The sequence below is a fragment of the Oryctolagus cuniculus genome, chromosome 1, assembly GCF_051225735.1.
Source record: "Oryctolagus cuniculus isolate XC-2025 breed Fujian yellow rabbit chromosome 1, ASM5122573v1, whole genome shotgun sequence".
NCBI classification, from domain to species: domain Eukaryota; kingdom Metazoa; phylum Chordata; class Mammalia; order Lagomorpha; family Leporidae; genus Oryctolagus; species Oryctolagus cuniculus.
In genome coordinates this window covers 45,497,352-45,524,715 of record NC_142867.1, presented here as the reverse complement: position 1 = coordinate 45,524,715, position 27,364 = coordinate 45,497,352, and the positions used below count along the sequence as shown (strand labels likewise).

At 38.7% G+C, this 27,364-nt stretch overlaps 1 protein-coding gene across 2 annotated transcripts in view; it reads left to right on the top strand.

Annotated features, from left to right (window-relative positions):
* NELL1 (neural EGFL like 1) overlaps positions 1-27,364 on the top strand; it is a 1,050,155-nt gene that overhangs the window by 222,106 nt on the left and 800,685 nt on the right. For both annotated transcript variants that reach the window (XM_002708986.6, XM_002708985.6), the window contains exons 6-9: positions 9,698-9,770; positions 10,734-10,816; positions 19,725-19,859; positions 20,829-20,931. In XM_002708986.6, coding sequence (XP_002709032.4) covers positions 9,698-9,770; positions 10,734-10,816; positions 19,725-19,859; positions 20,829-20,931 — 394 coding nt within the window. The remainder of the gene's footprint in view (positions 1-9,697; positions 9,771-10,733; positions 10,817-19,724; positions 19,860-20,828; positions 20,932-27,364) is intronic.

Here is a 27,364-nt window from a genome sequence, read left to right as displayed (position 1 = left end):
ATTTGGTAGAAATGACTCCTATTTATTTGTTTATTTAATGGGGGGGGGGAGAGGGAGAGAGAGAGAAAGAATATCTCCTATTTACTGAGTCACTCCCAAAATGTCTGCAACAGCCAGTGCTGGGCTTGGTCTAAAACAGGAGCTGGGAACTCAATATGAGTCTCCCATATGGATGGCAAGGACCCAAGTCCATGAGTTATCACCTCCTTACTCTCTGAATGTAGATTAATTGGAAGCTGGAATTGGGAACAGTCAGGACTTGACCCAGTCAGTCTGACATGGGATACTGGCATCACAAGTGGTATCTTATCCACTGTATGCTAATGCTATATCTTAACTGTTGTACCAAATACCTGTCCCAGTGACTCAATTTTGATTCTAACAACTTTCATAGTATGATACCACATGTCATTAGCCTAGAAAAAGATCAAAATTCAAAATCTGAAGTAGAGTTTCTACTGGATGTGTATTGCCATTGCACTATAATATAAAGAAATCCTGAGTTAAACAGTTCTTAGTCAAAGACCATCTGTACTCCTAAAGTGAATGAATGCATAAGCTATGAATCTGTTTTCTTATTTGTAAAGTAGTAGACACGTCTATCATGAGAGTAATGCAGATTACTTAAGAATTTATACTGGAAGCACCTGGCACATAGTAGGTTTATAGCACAAATCTGCTTCCCTCTCTTTCTTATGTATTTAATGCTCCCTGTATGGCTGAATAGGGTACTATAGAAATAATAATCACTTGTCCTACCTCTTAGAGACTTTGGTTTCAGTTAGGAGGATGTGATTAAGAGACAGAGAGAAAGCAATTAGTTCTATAATCTTTCCCAGCCCAATAAGTGCATGATTCTCTCTGGATATAAGAAAATTTGTGCTTAAAATCCCTTCATACCAGATATAGACAGTGAATACAAAGGATGTTCAGAACCTTGGGCAAACATTTTGCTGCAGACGTGGGTTATGGATGTGGAAGAGAGAACCACCAATTATTGAATACATCTTACATTCTAAACCTTTTCTGGCTCCACATATATTATCTCAGTTAATTACATTTCACCTGCAGAGAATCCTAATGAAGTAGCTATTATTATCACCATTGTATAGGCCAGTCAATGGGACTCAGCATGATGAAGGAAACTGCCAAACTCCTGTAGCCCCTAAGTGATGGAAATAGGATTTAAACCTAGGCCTTTTTTATCTCCAAGTCTTTGCTCATGCATTCAAAAAATATATATTAAGGGTTCCATGCATCACCACAATTATCACTGTGCTGACTGGGACAAAACTTCCTTTAACTATACATGCCCATGAAGAGGATAAGATTTACTGTCTTTTGCTGTCTCTAGTCCAAAGGAATAGGTAATCCCAGTAAAAAACACCAGAAGTGGAAATTCTACCAGCCTGTCTTGCTAGGAACCAGTGTGGCTTTTTTGGCTCCCAAGTGGAAGTAGCCCCATTGAATATCTCTTTATGGGTATATTTACCAATAGGAACTTTTCAAAAAGTTTAATTTATTTCTTCTTTAGAATAGTAGGTGCCATGTAGTACTTCTGGTCATCCTTTTGTGAGGTGAGATGTCTAGGGCAGGGAAAATAAGTCAGGATCTCATCACAGAAATTACTTCTTGATCAATTGATTGCTGCAAAAATTCTCTCTTAAAGAGGCCGCTACGTCTCAGGTAAGAGCACAACTTCAGGCTTTTAATTTTTTTTTTCAAAATATTTTATTTATTATTTGTTTGAAAGGTAGAGTTACAGACAGTGAGTGGAAGAAATAGAAAGGACTTCCACCCACTGGTTCACTCTCCAAATGTCCACAATGACTAGAGCTGGGCCAATCCGAAGCTAGAAGCCAGGAGATTTTCTGGATTTCCCACATGGATGCAGGGGCCCAAGTACTTGGGCCATTTTCTACTGCTTTCCCAGGCCAGAACAGACAGGTGTATTGGAGGAGGAGCAATGGGACTAGAACTGGTGCCCATATGGGATGCCAGTGCCATAGGTGGAGGATTAAACTACTGTACCACAACTCCAGCCCCTAATATTTATCTTGTAGAAACTTCCTCCCAGATGAGAACCACACCTGCTTTATTGCTGCAGAACTAAAAATGCTTAGGATGCATTTTCAGGTTAAAATAACAACATTCTCTATTTTAAATATTAATATATCACTTCATAGACAAAGTAAAAGCAAAAGCTCCTCACTTATCAAACCTAGTTTCTGGTTCCTGGTTGATCCTTATGGATGGTGCAATAAAATTGCTGCTGATTAAAGAGCGAGGATGAAACCACTTGTCTAGTGCCAGGCACATAAGCCTCTAACTTTATGTAATTTTTGTCTGAGGCACAGAACACAAGCTGGGGATTTCTTCACTTCAAAACAGCATCCATTGGAGAAAATAGCTGTCTACTGATAGGCTTATCTGAATCTTCTGATTGTCATAGATTTTCATTATCAAGATTGTTGACTACCCACTCCATTTTACTTTGATGCATTCTAAGCTGATTATGCTGTTACTATTTCAAATGATTAAAAAAAAAAAACAACTTGAGTTATTGGATGCTTCAGGGGTTGAGTGTTCTGACAGTTTCTAAATAGTTGAGGTCTCAGTGAGGATTCCCATCTCAAAGCTTTTCAAACCGTTCACACAGGCCAAGTTGTTCTCTCTTTTCCCTGCATTCCCTTTCTCTGCCCACCCCGCCCAACCTGGGATCTATTGTATTTGAGTCTAAAGCCTTTACCTGGACATCACTGTCTCGAGTAACTGCTGAGCTAAAGTTTCACTGGGAAGTGAAATTGATTACAACTTTTTTTTTTTAATGCTACAGCTGTTGTTTTATACCTCAGCTGCTTCTGATAATTCCACAGATGGTAAACATATGTTTATAGGAACATAGCAAAAGAAGCTGAATTGGATTCCTCCTATCTTTATTTCTTATTTTCCCTTTCATGAAAAAAAGTCAAAGTCACAGAAATGAATCGTATATATTTGTAGATTATTATTTCTGTGCATTAAAACTTTGTAAACAGCAGGACAGCTAATGATATGCTAATGAGCTGACAGTTTTTATTGATCATAATGAAAGTTGACAAGTGTCTTTCTTGGCTTTTATGCAAGCTAGAATATTTTATTAACTATCTTCAGGGCAGAAATACATGATTGGTCACATTCAGAAAATCTTCCTTGTGAGTTCCCAAGTCTACTTTTGTTAGCCTATAGCCAGGCTTGGGTCCTTGCCAATTTATAAACAGAACACATCTTCATCCACACATTTACATGCCCAGCAGGAAACTCTGCCACCCCTTTTCCTTTTTCCTTTCAAAGCAATTTGTTTCAGTATTTTAGCATACAAAAAAAGAACCATTTTCTTCAATATAAACAGAGATCTACAGGGAAATAAGTGCATTAAAAAAGAATTAGCATTTGTTTAGCGGTAAAGCTGCTTTCATTTGTATCAGAAAGCTCTGAGTGTTTAGGAGGCCTTGGCTAATCTTAGTTATTCCATACATGAGAGGTCCTAATGGCATAATTTTCTACTTTTTGTTTTGAACTTCCTATGTTTCTTACTGCAAAATGAGAAATGTCCTGAGAACAATGGAAATAAGGGGCATTAGTTCCCCAAAACATTAAAACCCACAATGCACAATCTCTCTGTTGCAAATTTATTTTTCAGTGGTGGTGAGCAGGAGGTAGAGGCTGCCAACAGGTGAATTAAACAAAAGGATAAAAGTATCAGTTTTTCTCCCTCCCATCAGTTCTAATAGTAAAAGCTTATTAATTTGGGCTCAGCACTTTAGGGATTTATGTAGAGCCTTAGATCTGCTGAGGTTTAGCATTGCACTAACAATGAGAAAATGGATTGTTTAGCAAATTTTTAGTGTAAATATGATCACAGGGGGAAATATTTGGCTACCTACAAACATGTGTTTTTCCAGTCCTGAAAAAAATGTTTTAGTAAACTGTTAGTCTCTACTGAAAATATATATTAGCTATATATATTTGATTGGCATCTACCTATGAAGGCGATTATGATGGAACCTTATTTTAATAACATGGCCTCTTTGTAGCAATGTCTTGTAACTGTGGGGCTCCTTCAAGTGAAATAAAGCTATATATAGTATCAGAGCCTTAGGTTTCTCATAGGTCGTATGTCTAGGTAGGGGCCGGTGCCGTGGCTCACTTGGTTAATCCTCTACCTTGCGCCCCGGCATCCCTTTTGGGCGCACGGTTCTAGTCCAGTTGCTCCTCTTCCAGTCCAGCTCTCTGCTGTGGCCCCGAGAGGGCAGTGGAGGATCGCCCAACTGCTTGGGGCCCTGTACCCGCATGGGAGACCAGGAAGAAGCACCTGGCTCCTGGCTTTGGATCGGCGTAGCTCTGGCCATAGCGGCCGTTTTGGAAGTGAAACAACAGAAGGAAGACCTTTCTCTCTCACTGTCTATAGCTCTACCTGTCAAATAAATTAAAAAAAAAAAAAAGAAAAAAGAAGTTTGCAATAACAATATCAAGGTTATTGTGGAACAATTCCCTAAAATTGTTGGAGGCATTGCTGTAGAATTCCCAAACCTGGGTCTGCTTGCCTGATGCATAGAATGCCAATCACTGCCATCAGGGTGGTAGAAGAAAGTAAGTGTTTATTGCAAAGCACAGAGCTGGGTGCTGGGCACCTATTGCTTAATTCCCGTGTTCCCTGAGGAGTTGGGGGTGAATGTTCTTACAGATTAAAATTAGGGCCGAAAGGTGCATGTTCAGCTTCCGTCCAATCTCCTGATTAGTCAGTGGTGCCTATGACCCTACTTTGGTTGTTGATGCTGTGTTCTTTTTGTTGATGTGTTGTGCTGCTTGTCTGGAAGTGTGGGGGTGTTACATGTACTGGTAGCTATCTTCTACTCCAGTGCTGGAATTTCTCTGCCTGGACCTGGAATTTCCCTAAACATGCTCCTTGGGACAGTAGTGGCCAACAGCATTTTATCTATTGGAGAAGCAAATGACTTCGTGAGTCTGGTGATTCGAACCTTGCTAGGTCAGCTGTATCACTCCCTCAATTCAGTGAATTCCTTTTGAAAAAGAACAGGCAAGAATACCTTGGGCTAAGGGAGACAGAGACTGGGTCCTGCCCTTACATTTATTTTAGGGGTTTGGTCTCAAGATCACCTCAGAAACTTTTCCCAAATAGATAAGACCTCCTCCAGTCTTTTACAAAATTCTGATATATCCCCCTAGATTGAAGACTGATGCCCTACATAATCTTCACAGACCCTAAAAGCTCTCAAAATTATGTGGTTCAATATTATATAATTCATAGTTTGAGAAGTTTGTTGCTTTAAAATATTTATTGTGCTACTATCTGAAATATAATAGGAACGTAGGGAATACTAAGATGAAAATATATGATTTTTGTGTTCAAGGTATAATTTTGTTGGTTTTCATTATGTTCCAGATCTAAGATTTTACTCTGTTGGTATGTAGGAATTGGATGCTATTTTAACCATTGTGAAATTTTAATGAGTAAACTCTCAGGGTCCAAAAGAAGCAAATGATTGATCATTGAACAAAGTTATTCAAAGTGAGGTCCTTGAACTTTTGTCAGAATTACCTTAGCTTTTTTTTTTTTTTTTTTTTGACAGGCAGAGTGGACAGTGAGAGAGAGAGAGACAGAGAGAAAGGTCTTCCTTTGCCGTTGGTTCACCCTCCAATGGCCGCCGCGGCCGGCGCGCTGCAGCCGGCGCACCGCGCTGATCCGATGGCAGGAGCCAGGAGCCAGGAGCCAGGTGCTTTTCCTGGTCTCCCATGGGGTGCAGGGCCCAAGCACCTGGGCCATCCATCCTCCACTGCCTTCCCGGGCTACAGCAGAGAGCTGGCCTGGAAGAGGGGCAACCGGGACAGAATCCGGAGCCCCGACCAGGACTAGAACCTGCTGTGCCGGTGCCGCTAGGCGGAGGATTAGCCTAGTGAGCTGCGGCGTCGGCCCCAGAATTACCTTAGCTTTTGATCCCTGGTCCCACCCCAATCCTACTGAAACAAATTTTGAGAGTTGACTCAGGAATCTGAATATTAAAAAAATAAAAAAACAAAAAAACAAAAAAACAAGATATTTAGGATACTAAAGAACTTGAAGCTTAAGAATCACTGTCCAGATGGTATTAAAAAAATGAGATCAAATGAGGTCAGCTAATATAGGCCAGCTAACATTGCATTTGCAGTTAAGTATACATACATTTAAACTTAAATGAGTGGAAATAATAGAACTTTTATCTTTTCATCCCTTATCTCCATTGGGAGAAGTTGTAGTGCTTGAAGATAAATTTCATTTATGGAAATCCTCCTGGATGGATTATTTTTTGGGGGTATGAGGGAAGAACAAGACGATTTATGCTACTTTGTAGTTTCATACTTTACATAACTCCTTTTTGTAATTTTATGAAGAGAATAACTTGCTGAGCAAATGCTAATTTAGTGATAAATGTTGAGTCATAAAACAGTCCATTGTTCATATGGCAACTCAGTGTAATACCTCTGGTTCTTATTTTGGGAAAGATACCAGGATATATACTACACATGCATGTAGTCTCATGCAGTCTGACTTCTTATAGTTTGATATTCTAAGTGTATTGCCAACTTTCTTTTAATCCAGCATCAAGTTACACACATTCAAATAAGTTAACATTACCATCTCGATTCATCTGGCAGGAACAAGTTTGTAGGCCAAGTATGTAGGATGACCTCCATGATGTTTCCTCAGAAAAATTACTTTGTGTTGGATTTCTGTGTTACTAAATGTTGGGAAGCTGTCATTTTTATTTCTGTTTTGGTTCAAGTCATCAATGATGGCCTTTATTGAGTGATCTGTGTAACACACATACACACACACACACACACACCTGCTAGAGATTAAAAGTAGGAAGACAGAAGTGAGGAGGGATACAGAAAGAGGAAAAGTGTGAGTGTTAACTGGAAGCTGACTTGTCTTCCTTCTTTTTTGCTGAAGGAGTAATGAATTATAGTTCAAAGAGATGAAAGTAGGGATAGTAAAGCAAAGTTTATTAAAGTATGTTTCAAGGGAGGAATGGGCCAGTCGAGAGAGCAAATAGCTCTCTTTCTTCCTGATTTGGGGTTTTTATCCCCAAAGTGTGAGGAGTGTTGACAGGTGATGTGGTGATGAGGCTCATGATAGACATTTATGATTGACATCTGGGAGTTGAATACCTTTGGGCTCTCTGCACATGTGGCTACAAATGAGACATCTGTGGTTTGGCTGAGCTCCCGTTTTTAGTAGGATACTTTAGCTACAAGTTAAACCTTAAAGTGGGCAGTCTTGGCTGGGTCCTGGTGAAGAGCAGGGTCCTTGGTTTCACCCCTGGGCAAGGGTCTTGTGGTGGAAAGATTATACCATGACAAATGCAATGTAGGTTTCTGGATGCCCTTTCTGTGGATGAGCAAAATAAAACTAATATAGTATCTTCTGGTGCACAGATAATAGATGGACTCAGTGCTCCCCTACTGCATGTACTTTCACTACTTCTACATTGCCTATGGTGACCAGCTGTCCTGGTTTCTCTTGGAGTCTCTCAGTTTTAACACAGAAATGTCCTGTGTTGTAGATAATCCTCAAGTTCTGTGCAAACCAGTATGTTTGGTGACTCTGAACTCATCCATATTTAACCTGACAAGACAGATGTTTTCTAATGTTATATTCCAATCACTATGATGGTCTGTTCTTTGATGAAAATCTATAGCTTTGTCTATCCTGATTGACTTTTTTTTTTTTTTTTAACTTGAAAGGTAGTGACAGCACAGACTTCTATAATGGGACAGTATCAGTTCAGGTGCCTGTTTAACCCTGACCTTGAGTGATAGAAGGATCCTTAGCTTTTTAGCGTAGCCTTTCTTTTTCAGATGAAGCAACTGAGGTTTAGACACAGTGGTTGAATTAGTGCCTTGAATTCACCGGGTTAGAAAGAGATGGATCCAGAACTTAAACTCAGGTCCCTTGACTTCCATTATTTACTTATTTGAGAGGCAGAGAGACAGACACACACACACATATACACATATACATACACTGTGTGCACACACATATACACATATACACACTATGTGCACACACACAGGAAAGGAGGGAATGTGGGAGGGGAAGACAGAGAGCTCCCATCTACTGGTCCACTTTGCAGTTGCCCACAATTACCAGGACTGAAGCAGGGAGCCAGGAACTCAGTCCAGGTCTTCACTGTAGGTGGCAGGGATCCAATAACTTGAGCCATCACTGCTGTCATTCAGGGTCTTCATTAGCAGGAATATGGATTCAAGAGCTGGAGCTGGATATTAAAACCCAGGTCATCTGATATGGGGGGGTGGACATCTTAACCAGCATGTTAACCATTAGGTTAACTACCTGCTCCAAACCTGTGGTTTTTAAAATTGTCATATGTGCTATAAAGATGCTCTAGCCTCTCAAACTAGTTAATTTGCTTTGAAAAATTGAGCAACTTCATTCCAGAAATGAGTTGATTAGTTTAGATTGTGCTCCATTAATCACTCCCTGGTATTCCCTGCAAGAGATTATGAATTAATATTGAGCAGCAGAGGCAGAGACTTCTTCCCCATGGTGAGGTTCTCTTCTCGTAATCACAAACACTGCATTATCCCAGAAGAGGAACAGGTTAATAAATGTATATAATCCTGCAGAAGAGGTGCTATGAACCTGTTATTTCTATTAACATTTCCAATTAATATTTTATCCTGGAATCATAAGCAGCAAACAGCATTTGCTGATTGCTTTCTATTTAGAAGATAAGCACATAAATGTTAAATGTTACTTTTTCTGAAAGCTTGCAACACTCTCTTAAGCCTATATTTTATTTATAGATTAAGCTCAATATTCTGAACAAGCCTCTACATCTTCCATCTGTTCTATAATATCTCTTCTGTCAAATCAGAAAAAAAAAAAAAAAACCACAACAAACTTAAAAACAGAATCTTAAAATTTAGGTTGAAAAATCCAAAAGTGAAGTCAATATTTTCATTGAGAAATGGCAGCCCTGATGGCTTTCTTAAGTTTGGTGTATTCTTCCAGACTGAATTACTGCAGTGAAAGCCCACTTTCCACTTGCAGACATTGAGCAGTTCGACTCATCAGCAAAGGCTGTTGTTGCTCAGCTTAGCTGAGTAGTAAAGATCATTATGGGGTATTCCCAGTGTCTAATTTTATTTTCTTAACAAAATGAAGCATTAGAAACATTTTAATTTGATATATTTCTGCCATTTCTTATTTCTCACTTATAAAAAAGGTCCTATAAATCAGCAATGTTTAATGTTCTGGGATGATTAGGGCATGGTAAGACATTATTATGGCACCATTGCTTCTTTAGTTTGATAATTTATGAACAGTTACTAATAGTTCTCAGTGCTATAATCTCATTTGATTTAACCAGTGGTAACTAATTCTGGCTTTCTCAAGATGAATGCATATTTTAGAATTTCTAAAAGAGGATGTTTTGGAATGCTTTAGTTTACTAAGGCCAACTCAGCTTTTAAATAAATCTTGTTAAAGAAAATATTGTTAGAATCTTCTTAAAAAAAAATCAGTCTTGTTAAGAAGTAACCTGACCTACAGAGTATGTGACCATATAGGAGATGTTTGAACTGGTGATTGTCAGTCATCTTGATTGTCACTTGTGTCTTTTCTATCAAGGGAATCATCCAAGATGGGAAAATCATTTTTATGCCAAATGGATACATAACACAGTGTCCAAACCTAAATCGCAGTAAGTAGCAACTTATAGTAAATTTTAAATATTATATAACTTGTTGATACTATCAGAGAAACACATGGAAAAATATATAGAATATTTACAATGTTGATTTCTGAGATGTCAAAAATAGTAAAAGAAAACTTTGATAAATACTTCTTATTTTTCTATTGGATTTATTTATTTGAAAGTTACACAGAGAGAGAAGGAGAGAGAGAGAGAGAGAGAGAGAGAGAGAGAGAGAGGTCTTCCATCTGCTGGTTCACTCTCCAATTGGCCACAATTGTTGGAGCTGTGCTGATCTGAAGGCAGGAGCTAGGAGTTTCTTCTGGGTCTCCTTTGTGAGTGCAGGGGCCCAAGGACTTGAATCATTTTCTACTGCTTTCCCAGGCCATAGCAGAGAGCTGGATCTGAAGTGGAGCAGCTGGGACTTGAACCGGTGCCCATATGGGATGTTGGCACGGCAGGCGGCATCTTTACCAGCTCCGCCACAGTGCCAGCCCTGATAAATACTTCTGTGTCATTGAATTTTAAAAAGATTTTAAAAAATTTCAAAATCTTTAAAAAGGATTGTCTCATTTCAAATGAACATTTGCAATAAAGTTTACATTAGTAGGCTCCATAGGTTGCTACAGAAAGATATTTTTAATATAATTGTATATATTTTACAAAACTATTTCCTAAACTTTTTGACTGGTGTGAGTTTGCTTGTTCCTCTTCTATGATACTTCACATTTTTTGAGTCACCTTTCAATAAAAATGAGTTTAATTTTAATTTAAAAATGCCATGTTGCTTTTTTAGTTAACGAGCCCCTTTTCCATGTTTCTTTTCACTTATTAAAAAAGGAAACTATCTAGATCTGAAATTGTCTGTGATTTCACTTAAATTTTAGCATAAAAATAATTTCATAGTTAAGCAGCTACTGTTTTGTTATATTAATACATTATCAACTTATATGTCATATTTTCTTTATTGAGCTTGCCCAACCTGCAGTGATTTTTTAAGCCTGGTACAAGGAATAATGGATTTACAAGAGCTTCTGGCCAAGATGACTGCAAAAGTAGGTATCTAAGTTTCACTTGCAATGTTTCATTTCTTTCTCTGTCCTATCTGGAATTTCGAGTGATGGTTATAATGTAAACATTTTTAGACTTGGCATCTGCAATATGCTACTACAAAAATGGTTTATTTTTACTTGAAATAGGACCACGTATAGTAAACATAACCATGATGCTATTAAGCTGTACCAAAATGTTTACTTGAAAAATGTTTGGAAGCAAGCGGCAATATGTATCACTGTAGATTTCCTGGCAGTGCGAAAGGAATTTGCCCACTGGCTATTCAGCTAGCAACACTGTGAGATGATATATGGTCTGAACCACTGCATCTTATAAGCTAATGCATTTTGGATGTAAGAATAATCGCTAATAATCAGGACAGGCAAAATAGCTATTGTTAGGAACAGATTACTGTCACGGAAGGCATTATATTACATTTCTAATGTATGATTTATTTTAGAAATGTGCCTGACTTAAATAGGGAGACTGACTTAAATAAGGAGACTAAGTTTGCCCTTCAATACCTTAGGTTTTATTATTCTGCATATTTTCTTCTTCTCCATCATCCACTTAATATGGTTCTTTTGAGGACCTGCTCTTTGCTGGGCACTGTGTTAAGCATGAAGAGACAGTGGTGAACAAGGCATGGTTTCTACCCCAGAAATGATCAGACTGAGTAGCAGAGCCAAACATGTACACAATTAATGGCTTTCATATTTATTCATAAAGTGTATATTCATAATGAAAAGCCCTGAGCCTTGTGGAGAAAGGCACTGAAAAAATAGAAAATGAGGCTAACGCTGTTGTTATGATACCAATCAGTCGTCAGTCGTGGGCATGAGTTCCAGCCTAGGGCAAAGAAAGAATTAGGTTGGGCCTAAGAGACAGTAGAGTCTGCAAAAAGAAGAATTTTAATAACAGGGAAAATGATACATTAATCCTGTTCCACCTGCAGCTATGACTGCTCCCTGCTTTCAGTTATGGCATGTGGAAAAAAAATTGGTGTGTAACTAAGTGTTGAGGAGGCAGGGCTGTGCTTTGGGCCTATAGCTTCTGCCACTGAAGACAGTTATTTCTGTCTGAAACCAGGTTTTGACCAAATCAAATCCCCTTTTGTCTGGAAGGGAGCAGCGATGGAACCTTTTTGTAAGAGAAAGATTGAGTCTGAGACTGGAGACCCGACACTTTAGCTTTTCATTTCAGAGTGCAGTGGAAATGTGAAACGCTGGCAATTATTTGCTTTCCCAGCTTGTGGCATATAGAAGCTTTCACTTCATATTGTCTGGAGCAGCTTGATCTCAATACTGTTAATTCTATTTTAGCATGCTACCAAATTTTTAGAGCAAGAAACATGCCACTCAGTCTCATATGGTTGAGGTCTCCTTTCTGCAGTTTTGAGGATGCCCTTTTCTTTCTCATTGCAGGGGATGCCATTTTTCTCCTTTAGCTATATATTGTCCATAAGCCATAGTGAGCCCCATCCTCAGAACACTATTATGTAAAATGTACATTTGTGCTGCATAAGATATTTAATTATGGCCAATTGCAAGCAGAAAATGGTTGAATCCACCTTCTAAACCTTCCCTCTGGCACTTTGGCAGATTTATGTGTCTGTTCTTTCCAAACTGTGAATAGAATTATAATTCGACAACTAAGTACTTCCATTTCTACTGCACAGTTTGCAATCTATGATAATCTAGAACGGGAGTTGGCAATTTTTTCCCCTGTAAATGGCCAGCTAGTAAATTTTGAACCCTTGCAGTTTTAGAAGCAAAATTGAGCATATTATGTATAGGTGTATTTCATTTAATTATAATCTTTTGTCATTTGAAATACAACTGTTGGAAAATACAAAAAAAAATCTTAATTCAGATGCCATACATAAACAATGGGCCCAAGTTGGATCAGGGGCTTTAGTTTGTCAACTCTTATAGAATAACCTATGCTATGTGACATTTATTAAGAATGTACTATATATTAGTTATAAAGTTTAACATTTTTTATATTGACTAATCCTTAGAACAATTCTATGGATTAAGTTTCATTTAATTACCTATTTTGCAAATGCTGAGATTGAGGCCAGGAAGATTATATAACCTTTGTGTAGTGAATGGCAGAACTGGGACTTGGACTCAGGTACTTAAATACTTAAAAGTTGAATCATGATTGAGAAAGTTTTTGGTTGGAGAAGAGAATCAAAAGAGATAACAAGAGAATGATTGAAAGAGAAAAGGAGGTGGCTGTAACCAACAGATGGATGGAAATACCAAGAGGAGAATGAACAAATAGAGAGGAAAGGAGAAATGCCTGTTCATTTCACTGAGCTGTGCTGCCATTTCCGTTGTTATCTAATAGGAGTGAAATGTGTGAACATAGAGCTTGGAGCAGTTTTTCAAGGAGGAAAGCTAGGGCAAGATCAAAGCCTTTTAACTCAAGCTTTTTGCTAAAAGCTGCTTGTTTTCCTTGGAAATAAGTGGGGATTCTTTGAGTCCTGGGTTGACATTATATATGCTTCTGGCAGGACCACTCAGAGTATTACATCATCTGCTTAAGGATTTTCAGACCACACAGACTGGTCAGACTGAGCCCTCAAGTCCTAGGCTATGCCAGGTGAATTCTTAGGAAAGACTTCTTTAAGAATTATTGTGTTGTGAATTCCATCAAATAATAAGTACTTAGGATAGTTTTCACTATGTATTATGACTTCTATATTATAAGAGTTAGATTATCTGTGTTGTCATTTTTAAGAATACATACTATCATTTATAAGATAAACTTCTGACTCAAAAAAATTCTACTTTGAGCCCTGTTCCTATCTCACTTGTAAGGGACTTGACTAAGCCAACCCATCAGAATCTCGGGCCCATGTTCATAAAATGTAGAAAATGCAACCTGTCCTACTTACCTCATAAGATTCTGGTATGAATCATCTAGGTCAGTACATTTGTAGTTTTTAGATAACTGTAAACTCCTGTAAAATGACAGTTACAGGTAAGTCAGTGAAGTGACTTTATCAGTTGATAGTCAATGCCAAAATTGAGGGTTCAACCATTTAGGGTCCCAGCTTTATATGAGAATTTCCTTTAATTCATCTTGGGTAGACTTTGCTCTCTAACTCCATCTACTTGCTTCTTGTGTAGCTGGCAAGGTGTGAGCTCAGGGGCTCCATTCTTTATTGGAAACTAACAGATGTAGGTCAGCTTTGGTGCCAAATTGCCTGCTGGGATCCCTGTTGTCACTTTGTTATTTTATGATTTTAAGAAGTTACTATTTATATATTGAATATAGCATTTTGGTTGATTAATATAATGAAGGGGCTATCCATTCTGTCATCTTGGTGAAAGCAGAATTATAATTGAGCCTTTTGGCAGATTGAAGATGAAATCTGGAGATGTGTTGGCATACTGGAAATTAAATATGGTTCCTGGATGCAAAAAAAAATATTCCATGGCACCAAGTCTATCTGGACTCAGATTTTGCCTTTAGTTAAATAAGCTAATTGTGTAAAGTTTAGCTGATGAAGTTTGAGCTAAGATTTGGAGGTTTGGTTTCAGTCATCTAGCAGATATGATTAAGATAGGCATAGAGATAGGTAGATTATGATGGAGACAGAGAATGGGTTTTGGGATCACGCTGATCTGATTCTGAGGATTTTTTTTTGTATATCACATCTTTGGATGATTGTGGCCTTGAACAAATCATTGGAACTGATCCAGCTGCCCTTTCTTCATAAGATGAAAAAAATGGTGACAATAATACCTGGTATTATTTGGAATGATTCCATGGGATCAGGCAAGTGATGTTTGGTGCATGGCATACAATGGGCATTCATTAAATGGTATCAGTTATCTTTATATTGCTAATCTTAGAAAAACTAGTCAACCACAGAGGAAGATGGTCCCAATGAAAATGTACACCTTCTCTAATGGCTAGGCTTCCCGAAGACTGCAAGAGACTATGGATTCTTTTGGGATCATGTTCTAGAGTGATGTTCTCAGAGGCCTTGGATGGCAACAGAGAATCTGAACATTTGAGTCATAGTGGAAACAAGGGGCCAAGTCTAATGGACAGGAATTGGTGGCCAAAGTCAGGTTATAACAAACAAATGCATATACCAGATCATCTCAGGATCTGACTAGGGGTCTCCTTTTAGGGTTGGTTTTCTGATAAATGATTGCACCATTGCTTGATGCAGATCATAGGACATCTTGCACTTACATTCAGGAGACAGAGGTCATGATCCCTCTTGAGGAATTCTGCATTTTGGCAAAACTACACTCTTTCCATGCAAAGAATATTCTAAAGTAATATCCCTTTTTTGGGCAACTGCTTAAAGTGATATCCTTTTTTAGTGTGTTCTCTAACACTTCCCTTAGTGAGTGACCAGCCACTCTGCTGGTTTACTCTGGAAGTTCTAGATAGTTTTGACAGTGAGTGACCCTCCTATCTACTAGGCCAAATACACTGCGACTGGGTCAGGCTCTGTCCTGTTCTTGAATCCTGTCTTTGCTGTACCATTATTCTGCCTTTAAACTCAGGAGGAAGAGATACAAGAGGCTGGGTATTTCCTGATTACTTCTGTTTAAATTGTTGACAGATCTATGTAAGTGTTAGACCAAACTCGGATTGGACTCAATGAACCCAACAAAAGACTTGGTGATGAAAAAACAAAGAGGTTTATTGTTCTAGCCCCAGATAGGGTCCACACCTCCAAACTGTCGCAGTGGTTTTCTGACAAGGACCCCTCCTGTTTCCTTTGCGGGGTTGATATAGGGTTTTCAGAGACATTCCATACATTATAGCACCATTCAGCAAATCATCTCATTCCGCGGGAAATTTAAAGACCCTCTCTTAAAATCGATTAGTGCATCCAGCGGTGGGAATGGACCTAGTAAAGGTGGTTGGATGGCTTTTGGGGTTGATGCTTTTTAAAATGATTGGCTAAAGTATAGGGTCTAGCCGCTAGGGTGTACGTGCCAAACTGCAGGGTTTCAGGGTGTTATCAATCACCTTAACTGCCTGAAAAGACTCCTGAAACTTTAGATATTTCCCTGCTATCTGCTGATTGGCTATTGCTAGGGGAGCTTATCGCAAAGGGAGCTCATTTTTCTTTTTTTTTCAGGAGCTTTTGGCTTAGGGTTCAGGGCCCGGTCAGGTCCAAGTTACAAGATGGAGGCCTAGTCTAAAATAGCTGCGCCTTGATCCAGGCTCAGGTTCTTCATAAGCACATCAGGCAGCACTGGGATTGGCATTAAAACTTGTAACATATTTAATTTTGAGTCTTTCATTGTCTCCATGGACTCAGTAATGATTTTTTAATTAAGCTTGAAAGTTTAACAAAATGGAAGATTTCTTTGTTCCCTTTCATATAGCAAATGTCAAATAAATAGTATTTCAAAGAAATATAAGACAACTACCATACAACTAATGTACTCAGATCTATTCATTGACCACTTACTGTAGAAAAGGCTTCTGCTGTCTATCTTCGATGCATAAAGAATGAATGATTAAGTCCATGGCTGCTTAGATAAATTCATGAACAAAGGTAAGACAGACTATTGCTGCAGATTTGATACCATATTTATTTTGGATCTGCAGGCATTCTTGGAGAAAATGGAAGGCAGTGTAGAAATAGTTTTTGAAAGTGAATTTGTATAAACTCAGCATGCTAATACCAGTGACAGAAAATGTAATTCACTTTTTTGATTCAGAGTTGTTTGTTCCCTTTTATTGTTACAAGATCTAGCAGGGGGGAAGGAGAAGGCAAGATTACATATTAAGTACCTTTGAAAAATTAGCTTTTTGCCTTCATATCCTTTTGCCTTTGTATCTGTCAGATATACTCTTATTATTGTAGAGATTAGGGATTTTCAGTGTTGTTAGAAAAAGCTAAATATATTAAAAACAGAAGCAAAGTTCAAAAGGGAAACAAAACCTTCCCTGAAAATAGCTTCCATCATATTAAAACGTATGTTTTCCTTTGAATTGAGTTTTGTGGGTAAGCTTAGCTCAGCTTTGTTGGGTCAGATCTGGAAATTGCCAGAATTACCCTAAGGCAAACTCCTGGATTTCTAGGAAACTTGGATAAATGCAGAATTGCCTTTTGGATCATTTAGTTTTTAAGAAGTTCCCTTCTAAAAATGATTCAGATACAACGAGGGTTCCAAGATTTTACAGGCAGGCACACTTCCTGTCACAGATAACCTGTTTTAGGACACTTTTAGAAGGGGTGTAGATCTAGTTCAACTAGTTTTTGTTTAAGTCAAAGTCATACATCAATCCTACATTATAGAAACTAAGAGAACTATAAAAATGAAGTAAAGATTGTAAATGTTAAGTTGTTTTTTCTATCTTTGACCCATATAGGGGGTCTTCAGAAAGTTCATGGTAGGTATGAATTGTGAAAAATAACTATGCACAAGTTTCATATTTTATGCACCAAAATGAAATCACATTTTAATTCAAGTTAATGAACTTTTTGAAATGCTCTCTTGTATGCTTTGGCCACTTGACCTCACCAAACTCTTGGAGTGATTTTAATCTGTTTCTTAAGTGATTCCCAAGAACTCAGGATAGATTCTAGAGACTCTATGATTAGGCTGCAGTTTAAAATAAAATATGAATTTTCAGAAGATCACGCAGATAAGAAGGAGTTACAGAAGCTTATATTTAGCCAGAGTAAACTCCTAGTTCTTTGGGGGTTGATCATGCTTCATGTGCTTTGTCTAGGATCCTATTTGTCTATGATTCTTCTCTTTGCTATGCTCAGAGAGGGCAGATAGGAGATACTTTATATATATATATATATATATATATAAAAGCCTGGGGGGAGAAGATGGAACAAATGACAAAAGTAAAGGATAGAATATTGTGGATATGATTTCCAGAGGATGGCTCTGTTATGAGTAGTTCAGACAAGTGTGTGTGAAATGCTGACAGCAGTCATCATTCTCCAGCTTGAACCATTATTCCAAAAATATTGGCTTGGAATTGTCCTAGTTGGATTAAAGATTGAATTGATCCTCACATGGGGAAGACATGGGGGCATAAATATGATTGAGAAAGCAATGAGGAACTATTGGATGAACCTTTAGGAAACGACCTGGATGAATTACTCTTTATTATGGATATGACAATAGATCATTCGAAAGCACTGTGTTTAGGCTTTTTTATTTTTTTAAGATTTATTTCATTATTTGAGAGGCAGAGTTATAGAAAGAGAGGGAGAGATGAGAGGTCTCCCATCTGCTGGTTCATTTGCCAAATGGCTGCACTGGCCGGAGCTGGGCTTATCTGAAGCCTGGAAAGAGGAGCTTTCTCTGGATCTCTCAGATGGGTGCAGGGACCCAAGTACCTGGGCCGTTTCTTCCTCTGCTTTCCCAGGCAATAAGCAGAGTACTGGATGGGAAGAGGAGTAGTCAGGACAGGAGCCAGCACCCATATGGGATACTGGCACTGCAGGCAGAGGCTTAGCCTACTATGCCACAGCACTGGCCCTTAGACTTTTTTTTTGTCCACCATATTTTTAAGGGCAAACTGAAGGTGAATATATGAAAAGTGATTGGGAAAGAGAATTGGAATCATCTCATGAGGCGCTATTATGGGAACCTGTTTGTGTCTAGTGTCATCAAGAGTGGATCTGAGGACAATACAACCTCAAATGTGTGAATACTGATGTTGCTTAGGATGGGTTACATTACAAAAGTAAATCTAGGAGTAAAAAGGGGAAGAGATTTCCTGGCTCAAGCCAAGAAAGACATTTCAAACATCCATAGATAACCAACACAGATGTGACTATCCTTGGAAGTTAATAAGCATCCCTCCACTGGAGATGTGCAGACAGAGGGCTGAGTTTTTTATGAGGACAATGAAGCTTTGTAATTTCCTTCAAATAGGAGATTTGAAGACTATGATTAGTGCTAGCAATCGAGTGGCCTCAAAAAATAATAAAAAAAAAGTTATTTTATGAAAACCTAATCTCACCTGGGAGTTTGGTTACCTCTTCTGAACTTTCTCTGCACACCAATGTGAACACTTGGAGTCTTCTGGGTTTTTTCTGATCTGGGCAAAGTAGAAACTCCAATTGCCTTTTTTTTTTTTTTTTTTTTTTTTTGCTATCCATAGGTCCCCAAAAGAACCAATGATTTTCTAACATTTTTTATAATATATATGAGTTTTTTCTTTTTAAAATGTATTTATTTATTTATTTGAAAGGCAGAGTTATATAGAAAGAAAAGGAGAGAGAGAGAGAGAGAGAGAGAGAGAAAGAGAGAGAGATATCTTCTATCCTCTGGTTTTGCTCCCCAAATGGCTGAGATGTCTAGGCCTAGGCCAAACCAAGGCCAGGAGCCAAGAGCTCCTTCTGGGTCTCCCACATGAGTGCAGGGGTTCAGGGACTCTGGATATCTTCTGCTGCTTTCCTTAGCACATTAGCAGGGAGCTGGGTCAGAAGTGGAGCAGCTGGGAGTAAAACTAGCACCTATATGGGATGCTGGTTGGTGCTGCAAGTAGAATCTTAACCCATTACGACGCAGTGCCAGCCCCGACTTTCTAACTTTTGAACATTGAAATTCTAGTTAGTGTGTGAAGAACAGGGAGACGATTGTGGGAAATAAATGTGAGCACGTTGGAGTTCCTGTGCTCTTAAAGCACAGGCGTTTCTGAACACCCATGAGGCTCTTGAGATAGTTTAATGTCTCATTTGGTGTTCATTAGACCATGAGAGCCAATATGTCTTTAATTTAGAGTGATTTCACCTTGTGTAAAAACCACACACAAAAACCAAGATATAGATCGTAATAAAAATCAGTGAAATACTCTACTTTTTTTTTCTTCTCTTCCTGCTTGGATATTTTTCTTGTTGCCTTATTAGGACAAATGCAATTGAATTACATTAACTCTTGTTTGCAGCTGAATTATGCAGAGACAAGACTTAGTCAATTGGAAAACTGTCATTGTGAGAAGACCTGCCAAGTGAGTGGACTGCTCTATCGAGACCAGGACTCTTGGGTGGACGGTGATCACTGCAGAAACTGCACATGCAGAGTAAGTGTCTTTGTAAACAAACAAGATAAAAGCAGTTCTAAGGAGATGGGTTCACTGATTACAGAGCAAGCTGCTTCTTTAATGTAGGATGGTAACTCTCAGAAGTATTGTCGTTTTACTTAGCACCACTAGCAATCTGAACAAACGTAAAGCATTGCTGGAAAAGTGTCATTTCTTACATAAATACTTGGAAATTAAAATCTGCTTTCCCCTGACAGCGCGTAATTCTGCTCCAATATTGTTATTAAGGAATTTATTGTTTGGAATTGGGAGTTTGGGGTATATAGAAAGAAAGAAACTGCTTTGATTTTCAAACAACCTAGTAGTTAGATTTATTCACAGCTTTTCTCTGCTAGAATAAATTTCAGGAGGGAATTAATTAGTCTCTAGGTGCTTCCTTTATGTTGTGCCAGGTATCCGTGATCCCTTTCAGAGAACTGCAAGATGTCCCTTCTTACTCCGCTGGCCCCCACCCCTGCAACCTTTCAGGGTATTCATCATTTGTATATGCCCTCATCTTTTTCAGAGAATTACATGAGTCCCTCTAAAAAATTAGTATGTAAACCTTGTCCAGTTGAAATTACTTGATAAATATCTGAAAAATGCCATTGTTTGTCCAGGAAAATACAAAATGGATTGTTAGAGCCTCAACAATGATTGACAGGGTCTGCAAAAGGTGTTATTTATGTTTTCTGTAAAAATAGGCTTTTTATTTTCTGCCTAATCTACTTAGCCCACATGGGCAGGTGGGATGAAGCCAGCGATGTATATCAGAAAAGTAATTGAGGTGGCACGGGTTCATTTGGGTGGGAGAAAATACTTGATTTGTGGTCCTGGAACAAGCTTGGAATAACTCACACTGCTTCTGTTTCCCCAGTGAGGCTTCTGGGTGGAGATGTGAACCTTCTCCACAATAGCAGCTTTCACAGGACACTGCTGAGAACTTTCTCCCCATATTTCCTCCCTCAGAGTGGTGCTGTGGAATGCCGAAGGATGTTCTGTCCCCCACTCAACTGTTCCCCGGACTCCCTGCCCGTGCATATCACTGGCCAGTGCTGTAAGGTCTGCCGACGTAAGTATTTACCAAGGGTCAGGGTGGGCCTCTGTGCTTCGGGATTTGTTTTTTGCCCCTGTTTTTCAGGACCCAACTGATTGACATTGGTGAAATGAAGTACCGGAAGTTAAGGTAGAATTTAGTTATGTGATAAAACGAGCCACGATGTTTTAATCATTTCAATGTGGCAGACTTTGAACATGAGCTATTTTTATTACCCATCCTCATATTAATCCTAACTGCTCTTCTTCTCCCATTCTGGATAGGAGGAACTTGTGTTCATAGGGATTAAGTCATTTGTCCAGAGTCAAACGACTCGGTGGAGTTGATGTGTCAGATCACAGCTCCAAAGCTCCCTGTGGTTAGGTTCCTGCATTCTGAAGGGTCAAGTTAATGGCCCAGTTTTGGGTTTTGTCTCTCTGAAATTTTGATCAGATTCTTACAGGACCTGTTGTTAAGACTTTTATGATGACAATGCAGGAAACTTAGGTTTAGGGACATTAATTTACCAGGGTCACAGTGCTGGTAAGGGGCACAGGTGAGATATAAATCCAATTCTTTTGACTACAAAGCCTGCAGTCTTGTCTTTTCTTTTTTAAATATTTATTTATTTTGAAAGTCAGAGTTAACAGAAGGAGAGGAATAGAGAGATCTTCCAGACGCTGGCCCACTCCTTAGATGACCGCAATGGCTAGGGCTGGGACAGGCAAAGCCAAGAGCCAAAGACTTCACCTGAGTCTCCCATGTGGATGACAGAGACACAAATATTTGGACCATTTTCCAGTACTTTTCCCAGGCCAGCAGCAGGGAGCTGGATTGAAAGTGGAAAAGCTGGGATGGGAACCAGTGCCCATAAGGAATGCCAGCATTGCAGGGGGCAGCTTTACACCGAGCCACAATACCAGCCCTGCCTCTAGTCTTCATCAAAACACATGGTGTTCTACAGAAAATGAGAGATCTGGTAAAAAATGTGGAACCTTATGGATCCCTCTCAAGGTCATTTGTTTACTGAAAGAAGCATACAGATGTCAGTGTGTTTTCAAAGCATAGTATGTCTTTTGTCAACAATAGCATGTCACTTAATACGACAGTGGAAGTGGAGAGAGTCTGGCCATCCTAGCCCAAATATTTGTTGAACTCTTTCAAAGGAAACCTTGGAAAAGTTCTTCTTTTCATGGTTGTCATAGCAGGCCCATTGCTCTGGAGGGTGAACCTGGAATTGTTCTAAAGAGAAGAACCTTCTTGTGTCTGTTGTGAGATAGCTTTGGGATGCGATGTCTGGCAATACCAACAGCTCAAGTGCCTGGATGTAGAATTTTTGTTGGATACCATGGAGGAAAGATAGTTGGCACAGATTATTTTTTCTAATTGTGAAATTCTATATAACAATCAGCAGAGAAGGAAATTGAATTACTGTTAATGATTTGTGTAAAAATCTGAGATTCTTATTGTCATCATTTTGAGTTCCCTGGACTGATCTCTTAGAAGCTGTTGTTTGATGGATCCTTCAAATGAAATATGTTTTAACCTCTCGATGAACTCTTTTAATTATAAAAGCATGGTGTTTATTGTATAACATTTGAAAATACAGAGAAAAATAAATAGAAAAGTTCATCCATAATGCCACCACATGGAAACATTCATCACTGAAATTTTCACAGATTTCATTTGTCTTTTAAATTTTTTGTGTGTACAGAAGTAATCATACTGTACAACTGTATATCCTACTTTGGTAACTGATTTTCTTTCTTCTTTCTTTTTTAAAGAAGGTTTTTGTATAAGGAATACAAATTTTATATGTACAGCTTTTAGGAATATAGTGTTTCCCATTCCCACCCTCCCACCTCCACTCCCATGTCACCTCTTACTCCCTCTCCCATTCCATTTTTCATTAAGATTCATTTTAACTGACTTTATAAACAGAATACCAACTCTATACTAAGTAGATATTTCAACTGTTTGCACCCTCGCAGACACACAAAGTATAAAGTTCAGTTTGAAGAAAAGTTTTACCATTAATTCTCATAGTACACCATTAAGGACAGAGGTCCAACATGGGGAGTAAGTGCACAGTGACTTCTGTTGTTGGTTTAACAATTACAACTCTTATTTTTGATGTCAGTGACCACCACCGAGGCTCTTAACATGAGTTGCCAAAGCAATGGAAGCCTTTTGAGTCCACAAACTCCATCAGTATTTAGACAGGGCCATATGCGAAGTAGAAGTTCTCTCCTCCCTTCAGAGAAAAGTGTATCCTTTGATGGCCCCTTCTTTCCACTGGAGTCTCACAGAGATCTTTCATGCAGAACAGTTTTTACCACAGTGTCTTGGCTTTCCATGCCTGAAATGATCTCATGGGATTTTTAGCCAGATCTGAATGCCTTAGGAGCTGATTCTGAGGTCAGAGTGCTGTTTTGGGTGTTTGTCATTCTATGAGTCTGTTGTGTGGACTGCTTCCCATGTTGGAACTTTCTCTCTTTTGTAATTCTATCGTTATTTTCAGACACTTGGTCTTATTTATGTGATCTCTTTGTCTTTTAATCTTATCTATATGATCAATTCCACATTTAATATGATGACTTTGTCACATAAGATGGGATTGGTGCCACTCAGCTTAATGGGATTTGGAGTCTCATGGCAAGTTTTAGCTTTACCCTTATGGATAAGTCTGTGGGAATGTGTGCCGATCTATACAGCTCCTCTCTTTCTCATTCCTACTCTTATTTTTAACTAGGACCCATTTTCAATTGACTTAACACACCTATGATTAATCCTGTGTTAAGCAAAGAGTTCAGCCAATGGTATTAAGTAGAAAAAAAAGAATAAGAAAATAAAATAAAACAATAAACTGTTCTTTGACAGTCAAGACAAGGGCCGTTCAAGTAATTGCTTCTTGTTATGTCAGTTTCAGTTCTACAAGTTACCTTTTAGGTGCCCTGTTAGTTCTCACAGATCAGAGAGAACATAAGGTGTTTGTCTCTTAGAGACGGACTTATTTACTCAGTATGATGTTTTCCAGATTCATCCATTTAGTTGCAAATGACTAGATTTCATTTTTTCAACTGATGTGTAGTATTCTATAGAGTACATGTCCCATATTTTCTTTATCCAGTCTTCTGTTGATGGGCATTTAGGTTGATTCCATGTCTTAGCTGTTGTGAATTGAGCTGCAATAAACATGGAGGTGAAGATGATTCATTTATTTGCTGATTTCATTTCCTTTGAGTAAATTCCAAGGAGTGGGATGTCTGAGTTGTATGGTAGGACTAGATTCAGATTTCTGGGGTATCTCCAAACTGTCTTCCTTAGTGGTTTTGCCAGTTTGCATTCCCAGCAAAAGTGAATTAGGGTACCTTTTTCCCCACATCCTTGGTGACTGATTTTTATCACTTGAGTGTATTGCTATGCTTTTTGGAATTCTGTATAAACCTAATTTAATGAACTTCGTAATTCTCCATTGTTTGGCTTTTACATAACTCTTTAAAAATTAATTAATTTATTTGAAAGGCAGAGTTACAGAGAAATAGAGAGAAAAAGAGAGAGAGAGATCTTCCATCTGCTGGTTTGTTCCCCAAATGACTGCAATGGGTGGAGCTGGACTGGTCCAAACCCAGAAGCCAGTAACTTCTTCCAGGTCTCCACATGAGTATACAGCCCAAGCACTTGGGCTATTCTCCTGTTTTCCTTGGTGCATTAGTAGGGAGCTGGATTAGAAGTGGAGTATCCAGGACTTGAACTGGCACCCATGTGGGATGCTGGCATCACAGGTGGCAGCTCTACTTGCTGCACAATGGCACTGGCTCCTTGCATAACTTTTTTTAACAACCATTTTCTGGTTGTTGGATAGATATCAAAGCTGTTTCCCACTTTTAGCTATTACAAATTACTTTTCAATAACATGTTTTTGTACATAAGGCACATTTTTATATTTTATATTTCCTTAAGATAGTCTTCAGAGTAGAATTACTAGTCAGGACTGGCATTTTCAAGGTCCTTGATACATATTATAAAATTGTCTTCTTACTAGATGCCATTTTTATTCATTCTAATTCATTTGAACATTTAGGTTTTAAAAAATATTTCAGGAAAGTTACTGAGTTTTACCAAGATGTTGATACACATGCTAACTAAAACACTGGTATGTTTTTTGCCCTTTAATAGAATTCATAGCAATTTAGCAAAGTAGCACTAATTTTCTCAGCAGCTACAACTGGTAGCTTCATATGTTCAGAGTTTAATAAAGTAGTAACATGAATAAATTATTGAGAACGCTACCCAAGAGAAACTTAAAAAGAAATGATACAAGGTACCTCTGGTAATTAAAAGGCTGAGAATCCCGGGCCTAAAGGCTGTTATTTCTTAGAGTTTCTAATAGAAATATGTACTAGGCAGCTCTGAGTCCTGGTGCATGCAGTAGTGATGAAAGAGCCCCCTGCTTCAGAGAAGCACACTTTGGAGTCAGAGATGTAGTTTGCATTGTGTGGAGTTTTGAATCCATAATGCTAGACTCAATATGAACTAACACCCAGAGAAACCTGATGGGAAGGTGGTAGATGACCCCATGGAGGCCTAGGATGCTCCCTGGAGGAAGAGGAGCCATGGAAAGTATTTTTAGCTTTTAGAAGGTAACTATGGTAGGTTGAGGAGTGATTTAGAGGAGAATGAGGAAAGATAGAGCAGAGCTCTAATGGTTAATAGAATTTCTAGAAATTTTCCAAATATCTTTACATCAGAAAGATGGTGGAGAATATTTACTTTGATTATCCCTTTTGATATGATAATTATGTGAGGTTATGCATATTACTTTTTAAAAAAATGATTCATTTATTTATTTGAAAGCATTACAAAGAGAGAGAAGGAGAGTCAGAGAGAGAGGGAGAAAGAGAGAGAGAGGTCTTTCATCTACTGGTTCACTCTCCAGTTGGCCGCAATGGATGGAGCTATGCCGATCCAAAGCCAGGAGCCTTGAGCTTCCTCCAGGTCTCCCATGCAGGTGCAGGGGCCCAAGCACTTGGGCCATCTTCTACTGTTTTCTCTGCCACAGCAGAGAGCTGGATCAGAAGTAGAACAGCCGGAACTCGAACTGGCACCCATATGGGATGCCGGCACTGCAGGCAGCAGCTTTACCTGCTACACCACAGCACCGGCCCCTGATGCGTATTATTTAGCTTGCTTTAGGCATTCCACAATCTACGTATTTCAAGACATCATGCTGTATACCATAAATAGGTGCAATTTTTAATTTGTCAATAAAAAAGTAATAAAACATTTTTAAAAAGAAAAATATGAACATTTGTATTGCCTATAAATAGCACATAGTTAGGTCTTGCTTATTCAGTCTGACAATCTGGATTTTTTGTTTTGATTGGGCTGTTTAATGTATTCATATGTACTGTTATGTATATAGTTGAAATCACTGTTTCTTGAATATTATTTTCCTTTGTTTTAGTTCCTTATTTTCACTTAAAAATTTTCTCAGACCTTCATCAAGTAAATGTTTTTTAAAAAGTTAATTAATTAAGCTTATTTGAAAGTCAGAAAGACAGGAATAAAAAAAAAATCTCCTGTCTATTGGTTCACTTCCCAAATGCCCACAATAGCCCAGAGTTGGGCCAGGCTGAAGTCAGGAGCTAGGAACTCAATATGAGTCTCCAATATAGGTGACAGGAACCCAATCAGTTGAGCTATCTCACTGTCTCGCAGGGTACACCTTAGCAGGAAGCTGGAATTGGAAACTGAATCTGGGAATCAAAGCTGGTCACTCTGATAGGAATTGTAGGCTTCTTAACCCACGGCTTGGCTGCAGGGCCATGCTGTTTTAATCACTTTAATATATGAGCTCCTTTAATCCTCCATGAGGGAACTGTTATAAGGATCCATTATTTTAGATGAGGCCACTGAGGCACAATCAAGTTACTAATTCTCCAAAGCCTCATAGTAAGAATCAGGGCTGGAAGCTGATCCCAGAAGGTAAGGCTCCAGACCCCATGCATTTAAGAACCACACTTTACTGCCTTTGTAAATGCTTGTGGAATGGGTTAATGAATCAGTATCAAGTTTATAGCAGTCAGAACCAAGTAAGCTACTCTGTAAAGAGAAGGCAGCCCGGAAGCATCATCTGAGCTCTGTGTTCTTGGCCTCCCCAATAGGTGACAGACATACGTATATCTATAACGATAGCTATAGGTAAAAATTGATAGCTAGAGGAATATCTCACAAAATAATGTGGCTGCACAAGGCTTTCAAAGGATTTGCAGGGGTTCATTCCGTTTTAGATGCTCACCAAAATCCCCAAAGAAGTATTTCTCTTCCACATCAAACATCTTTTCACTGGACCTCTTGTGCCTCCCTCCTCTTCTTAGGATGCCTCTTTCCTATTAGGCACTCTGCAGGACAGTAGTAAACCAAGAGAAACAGTAAAGGTGATCCCAACACTCACCAGAAGAGCGCT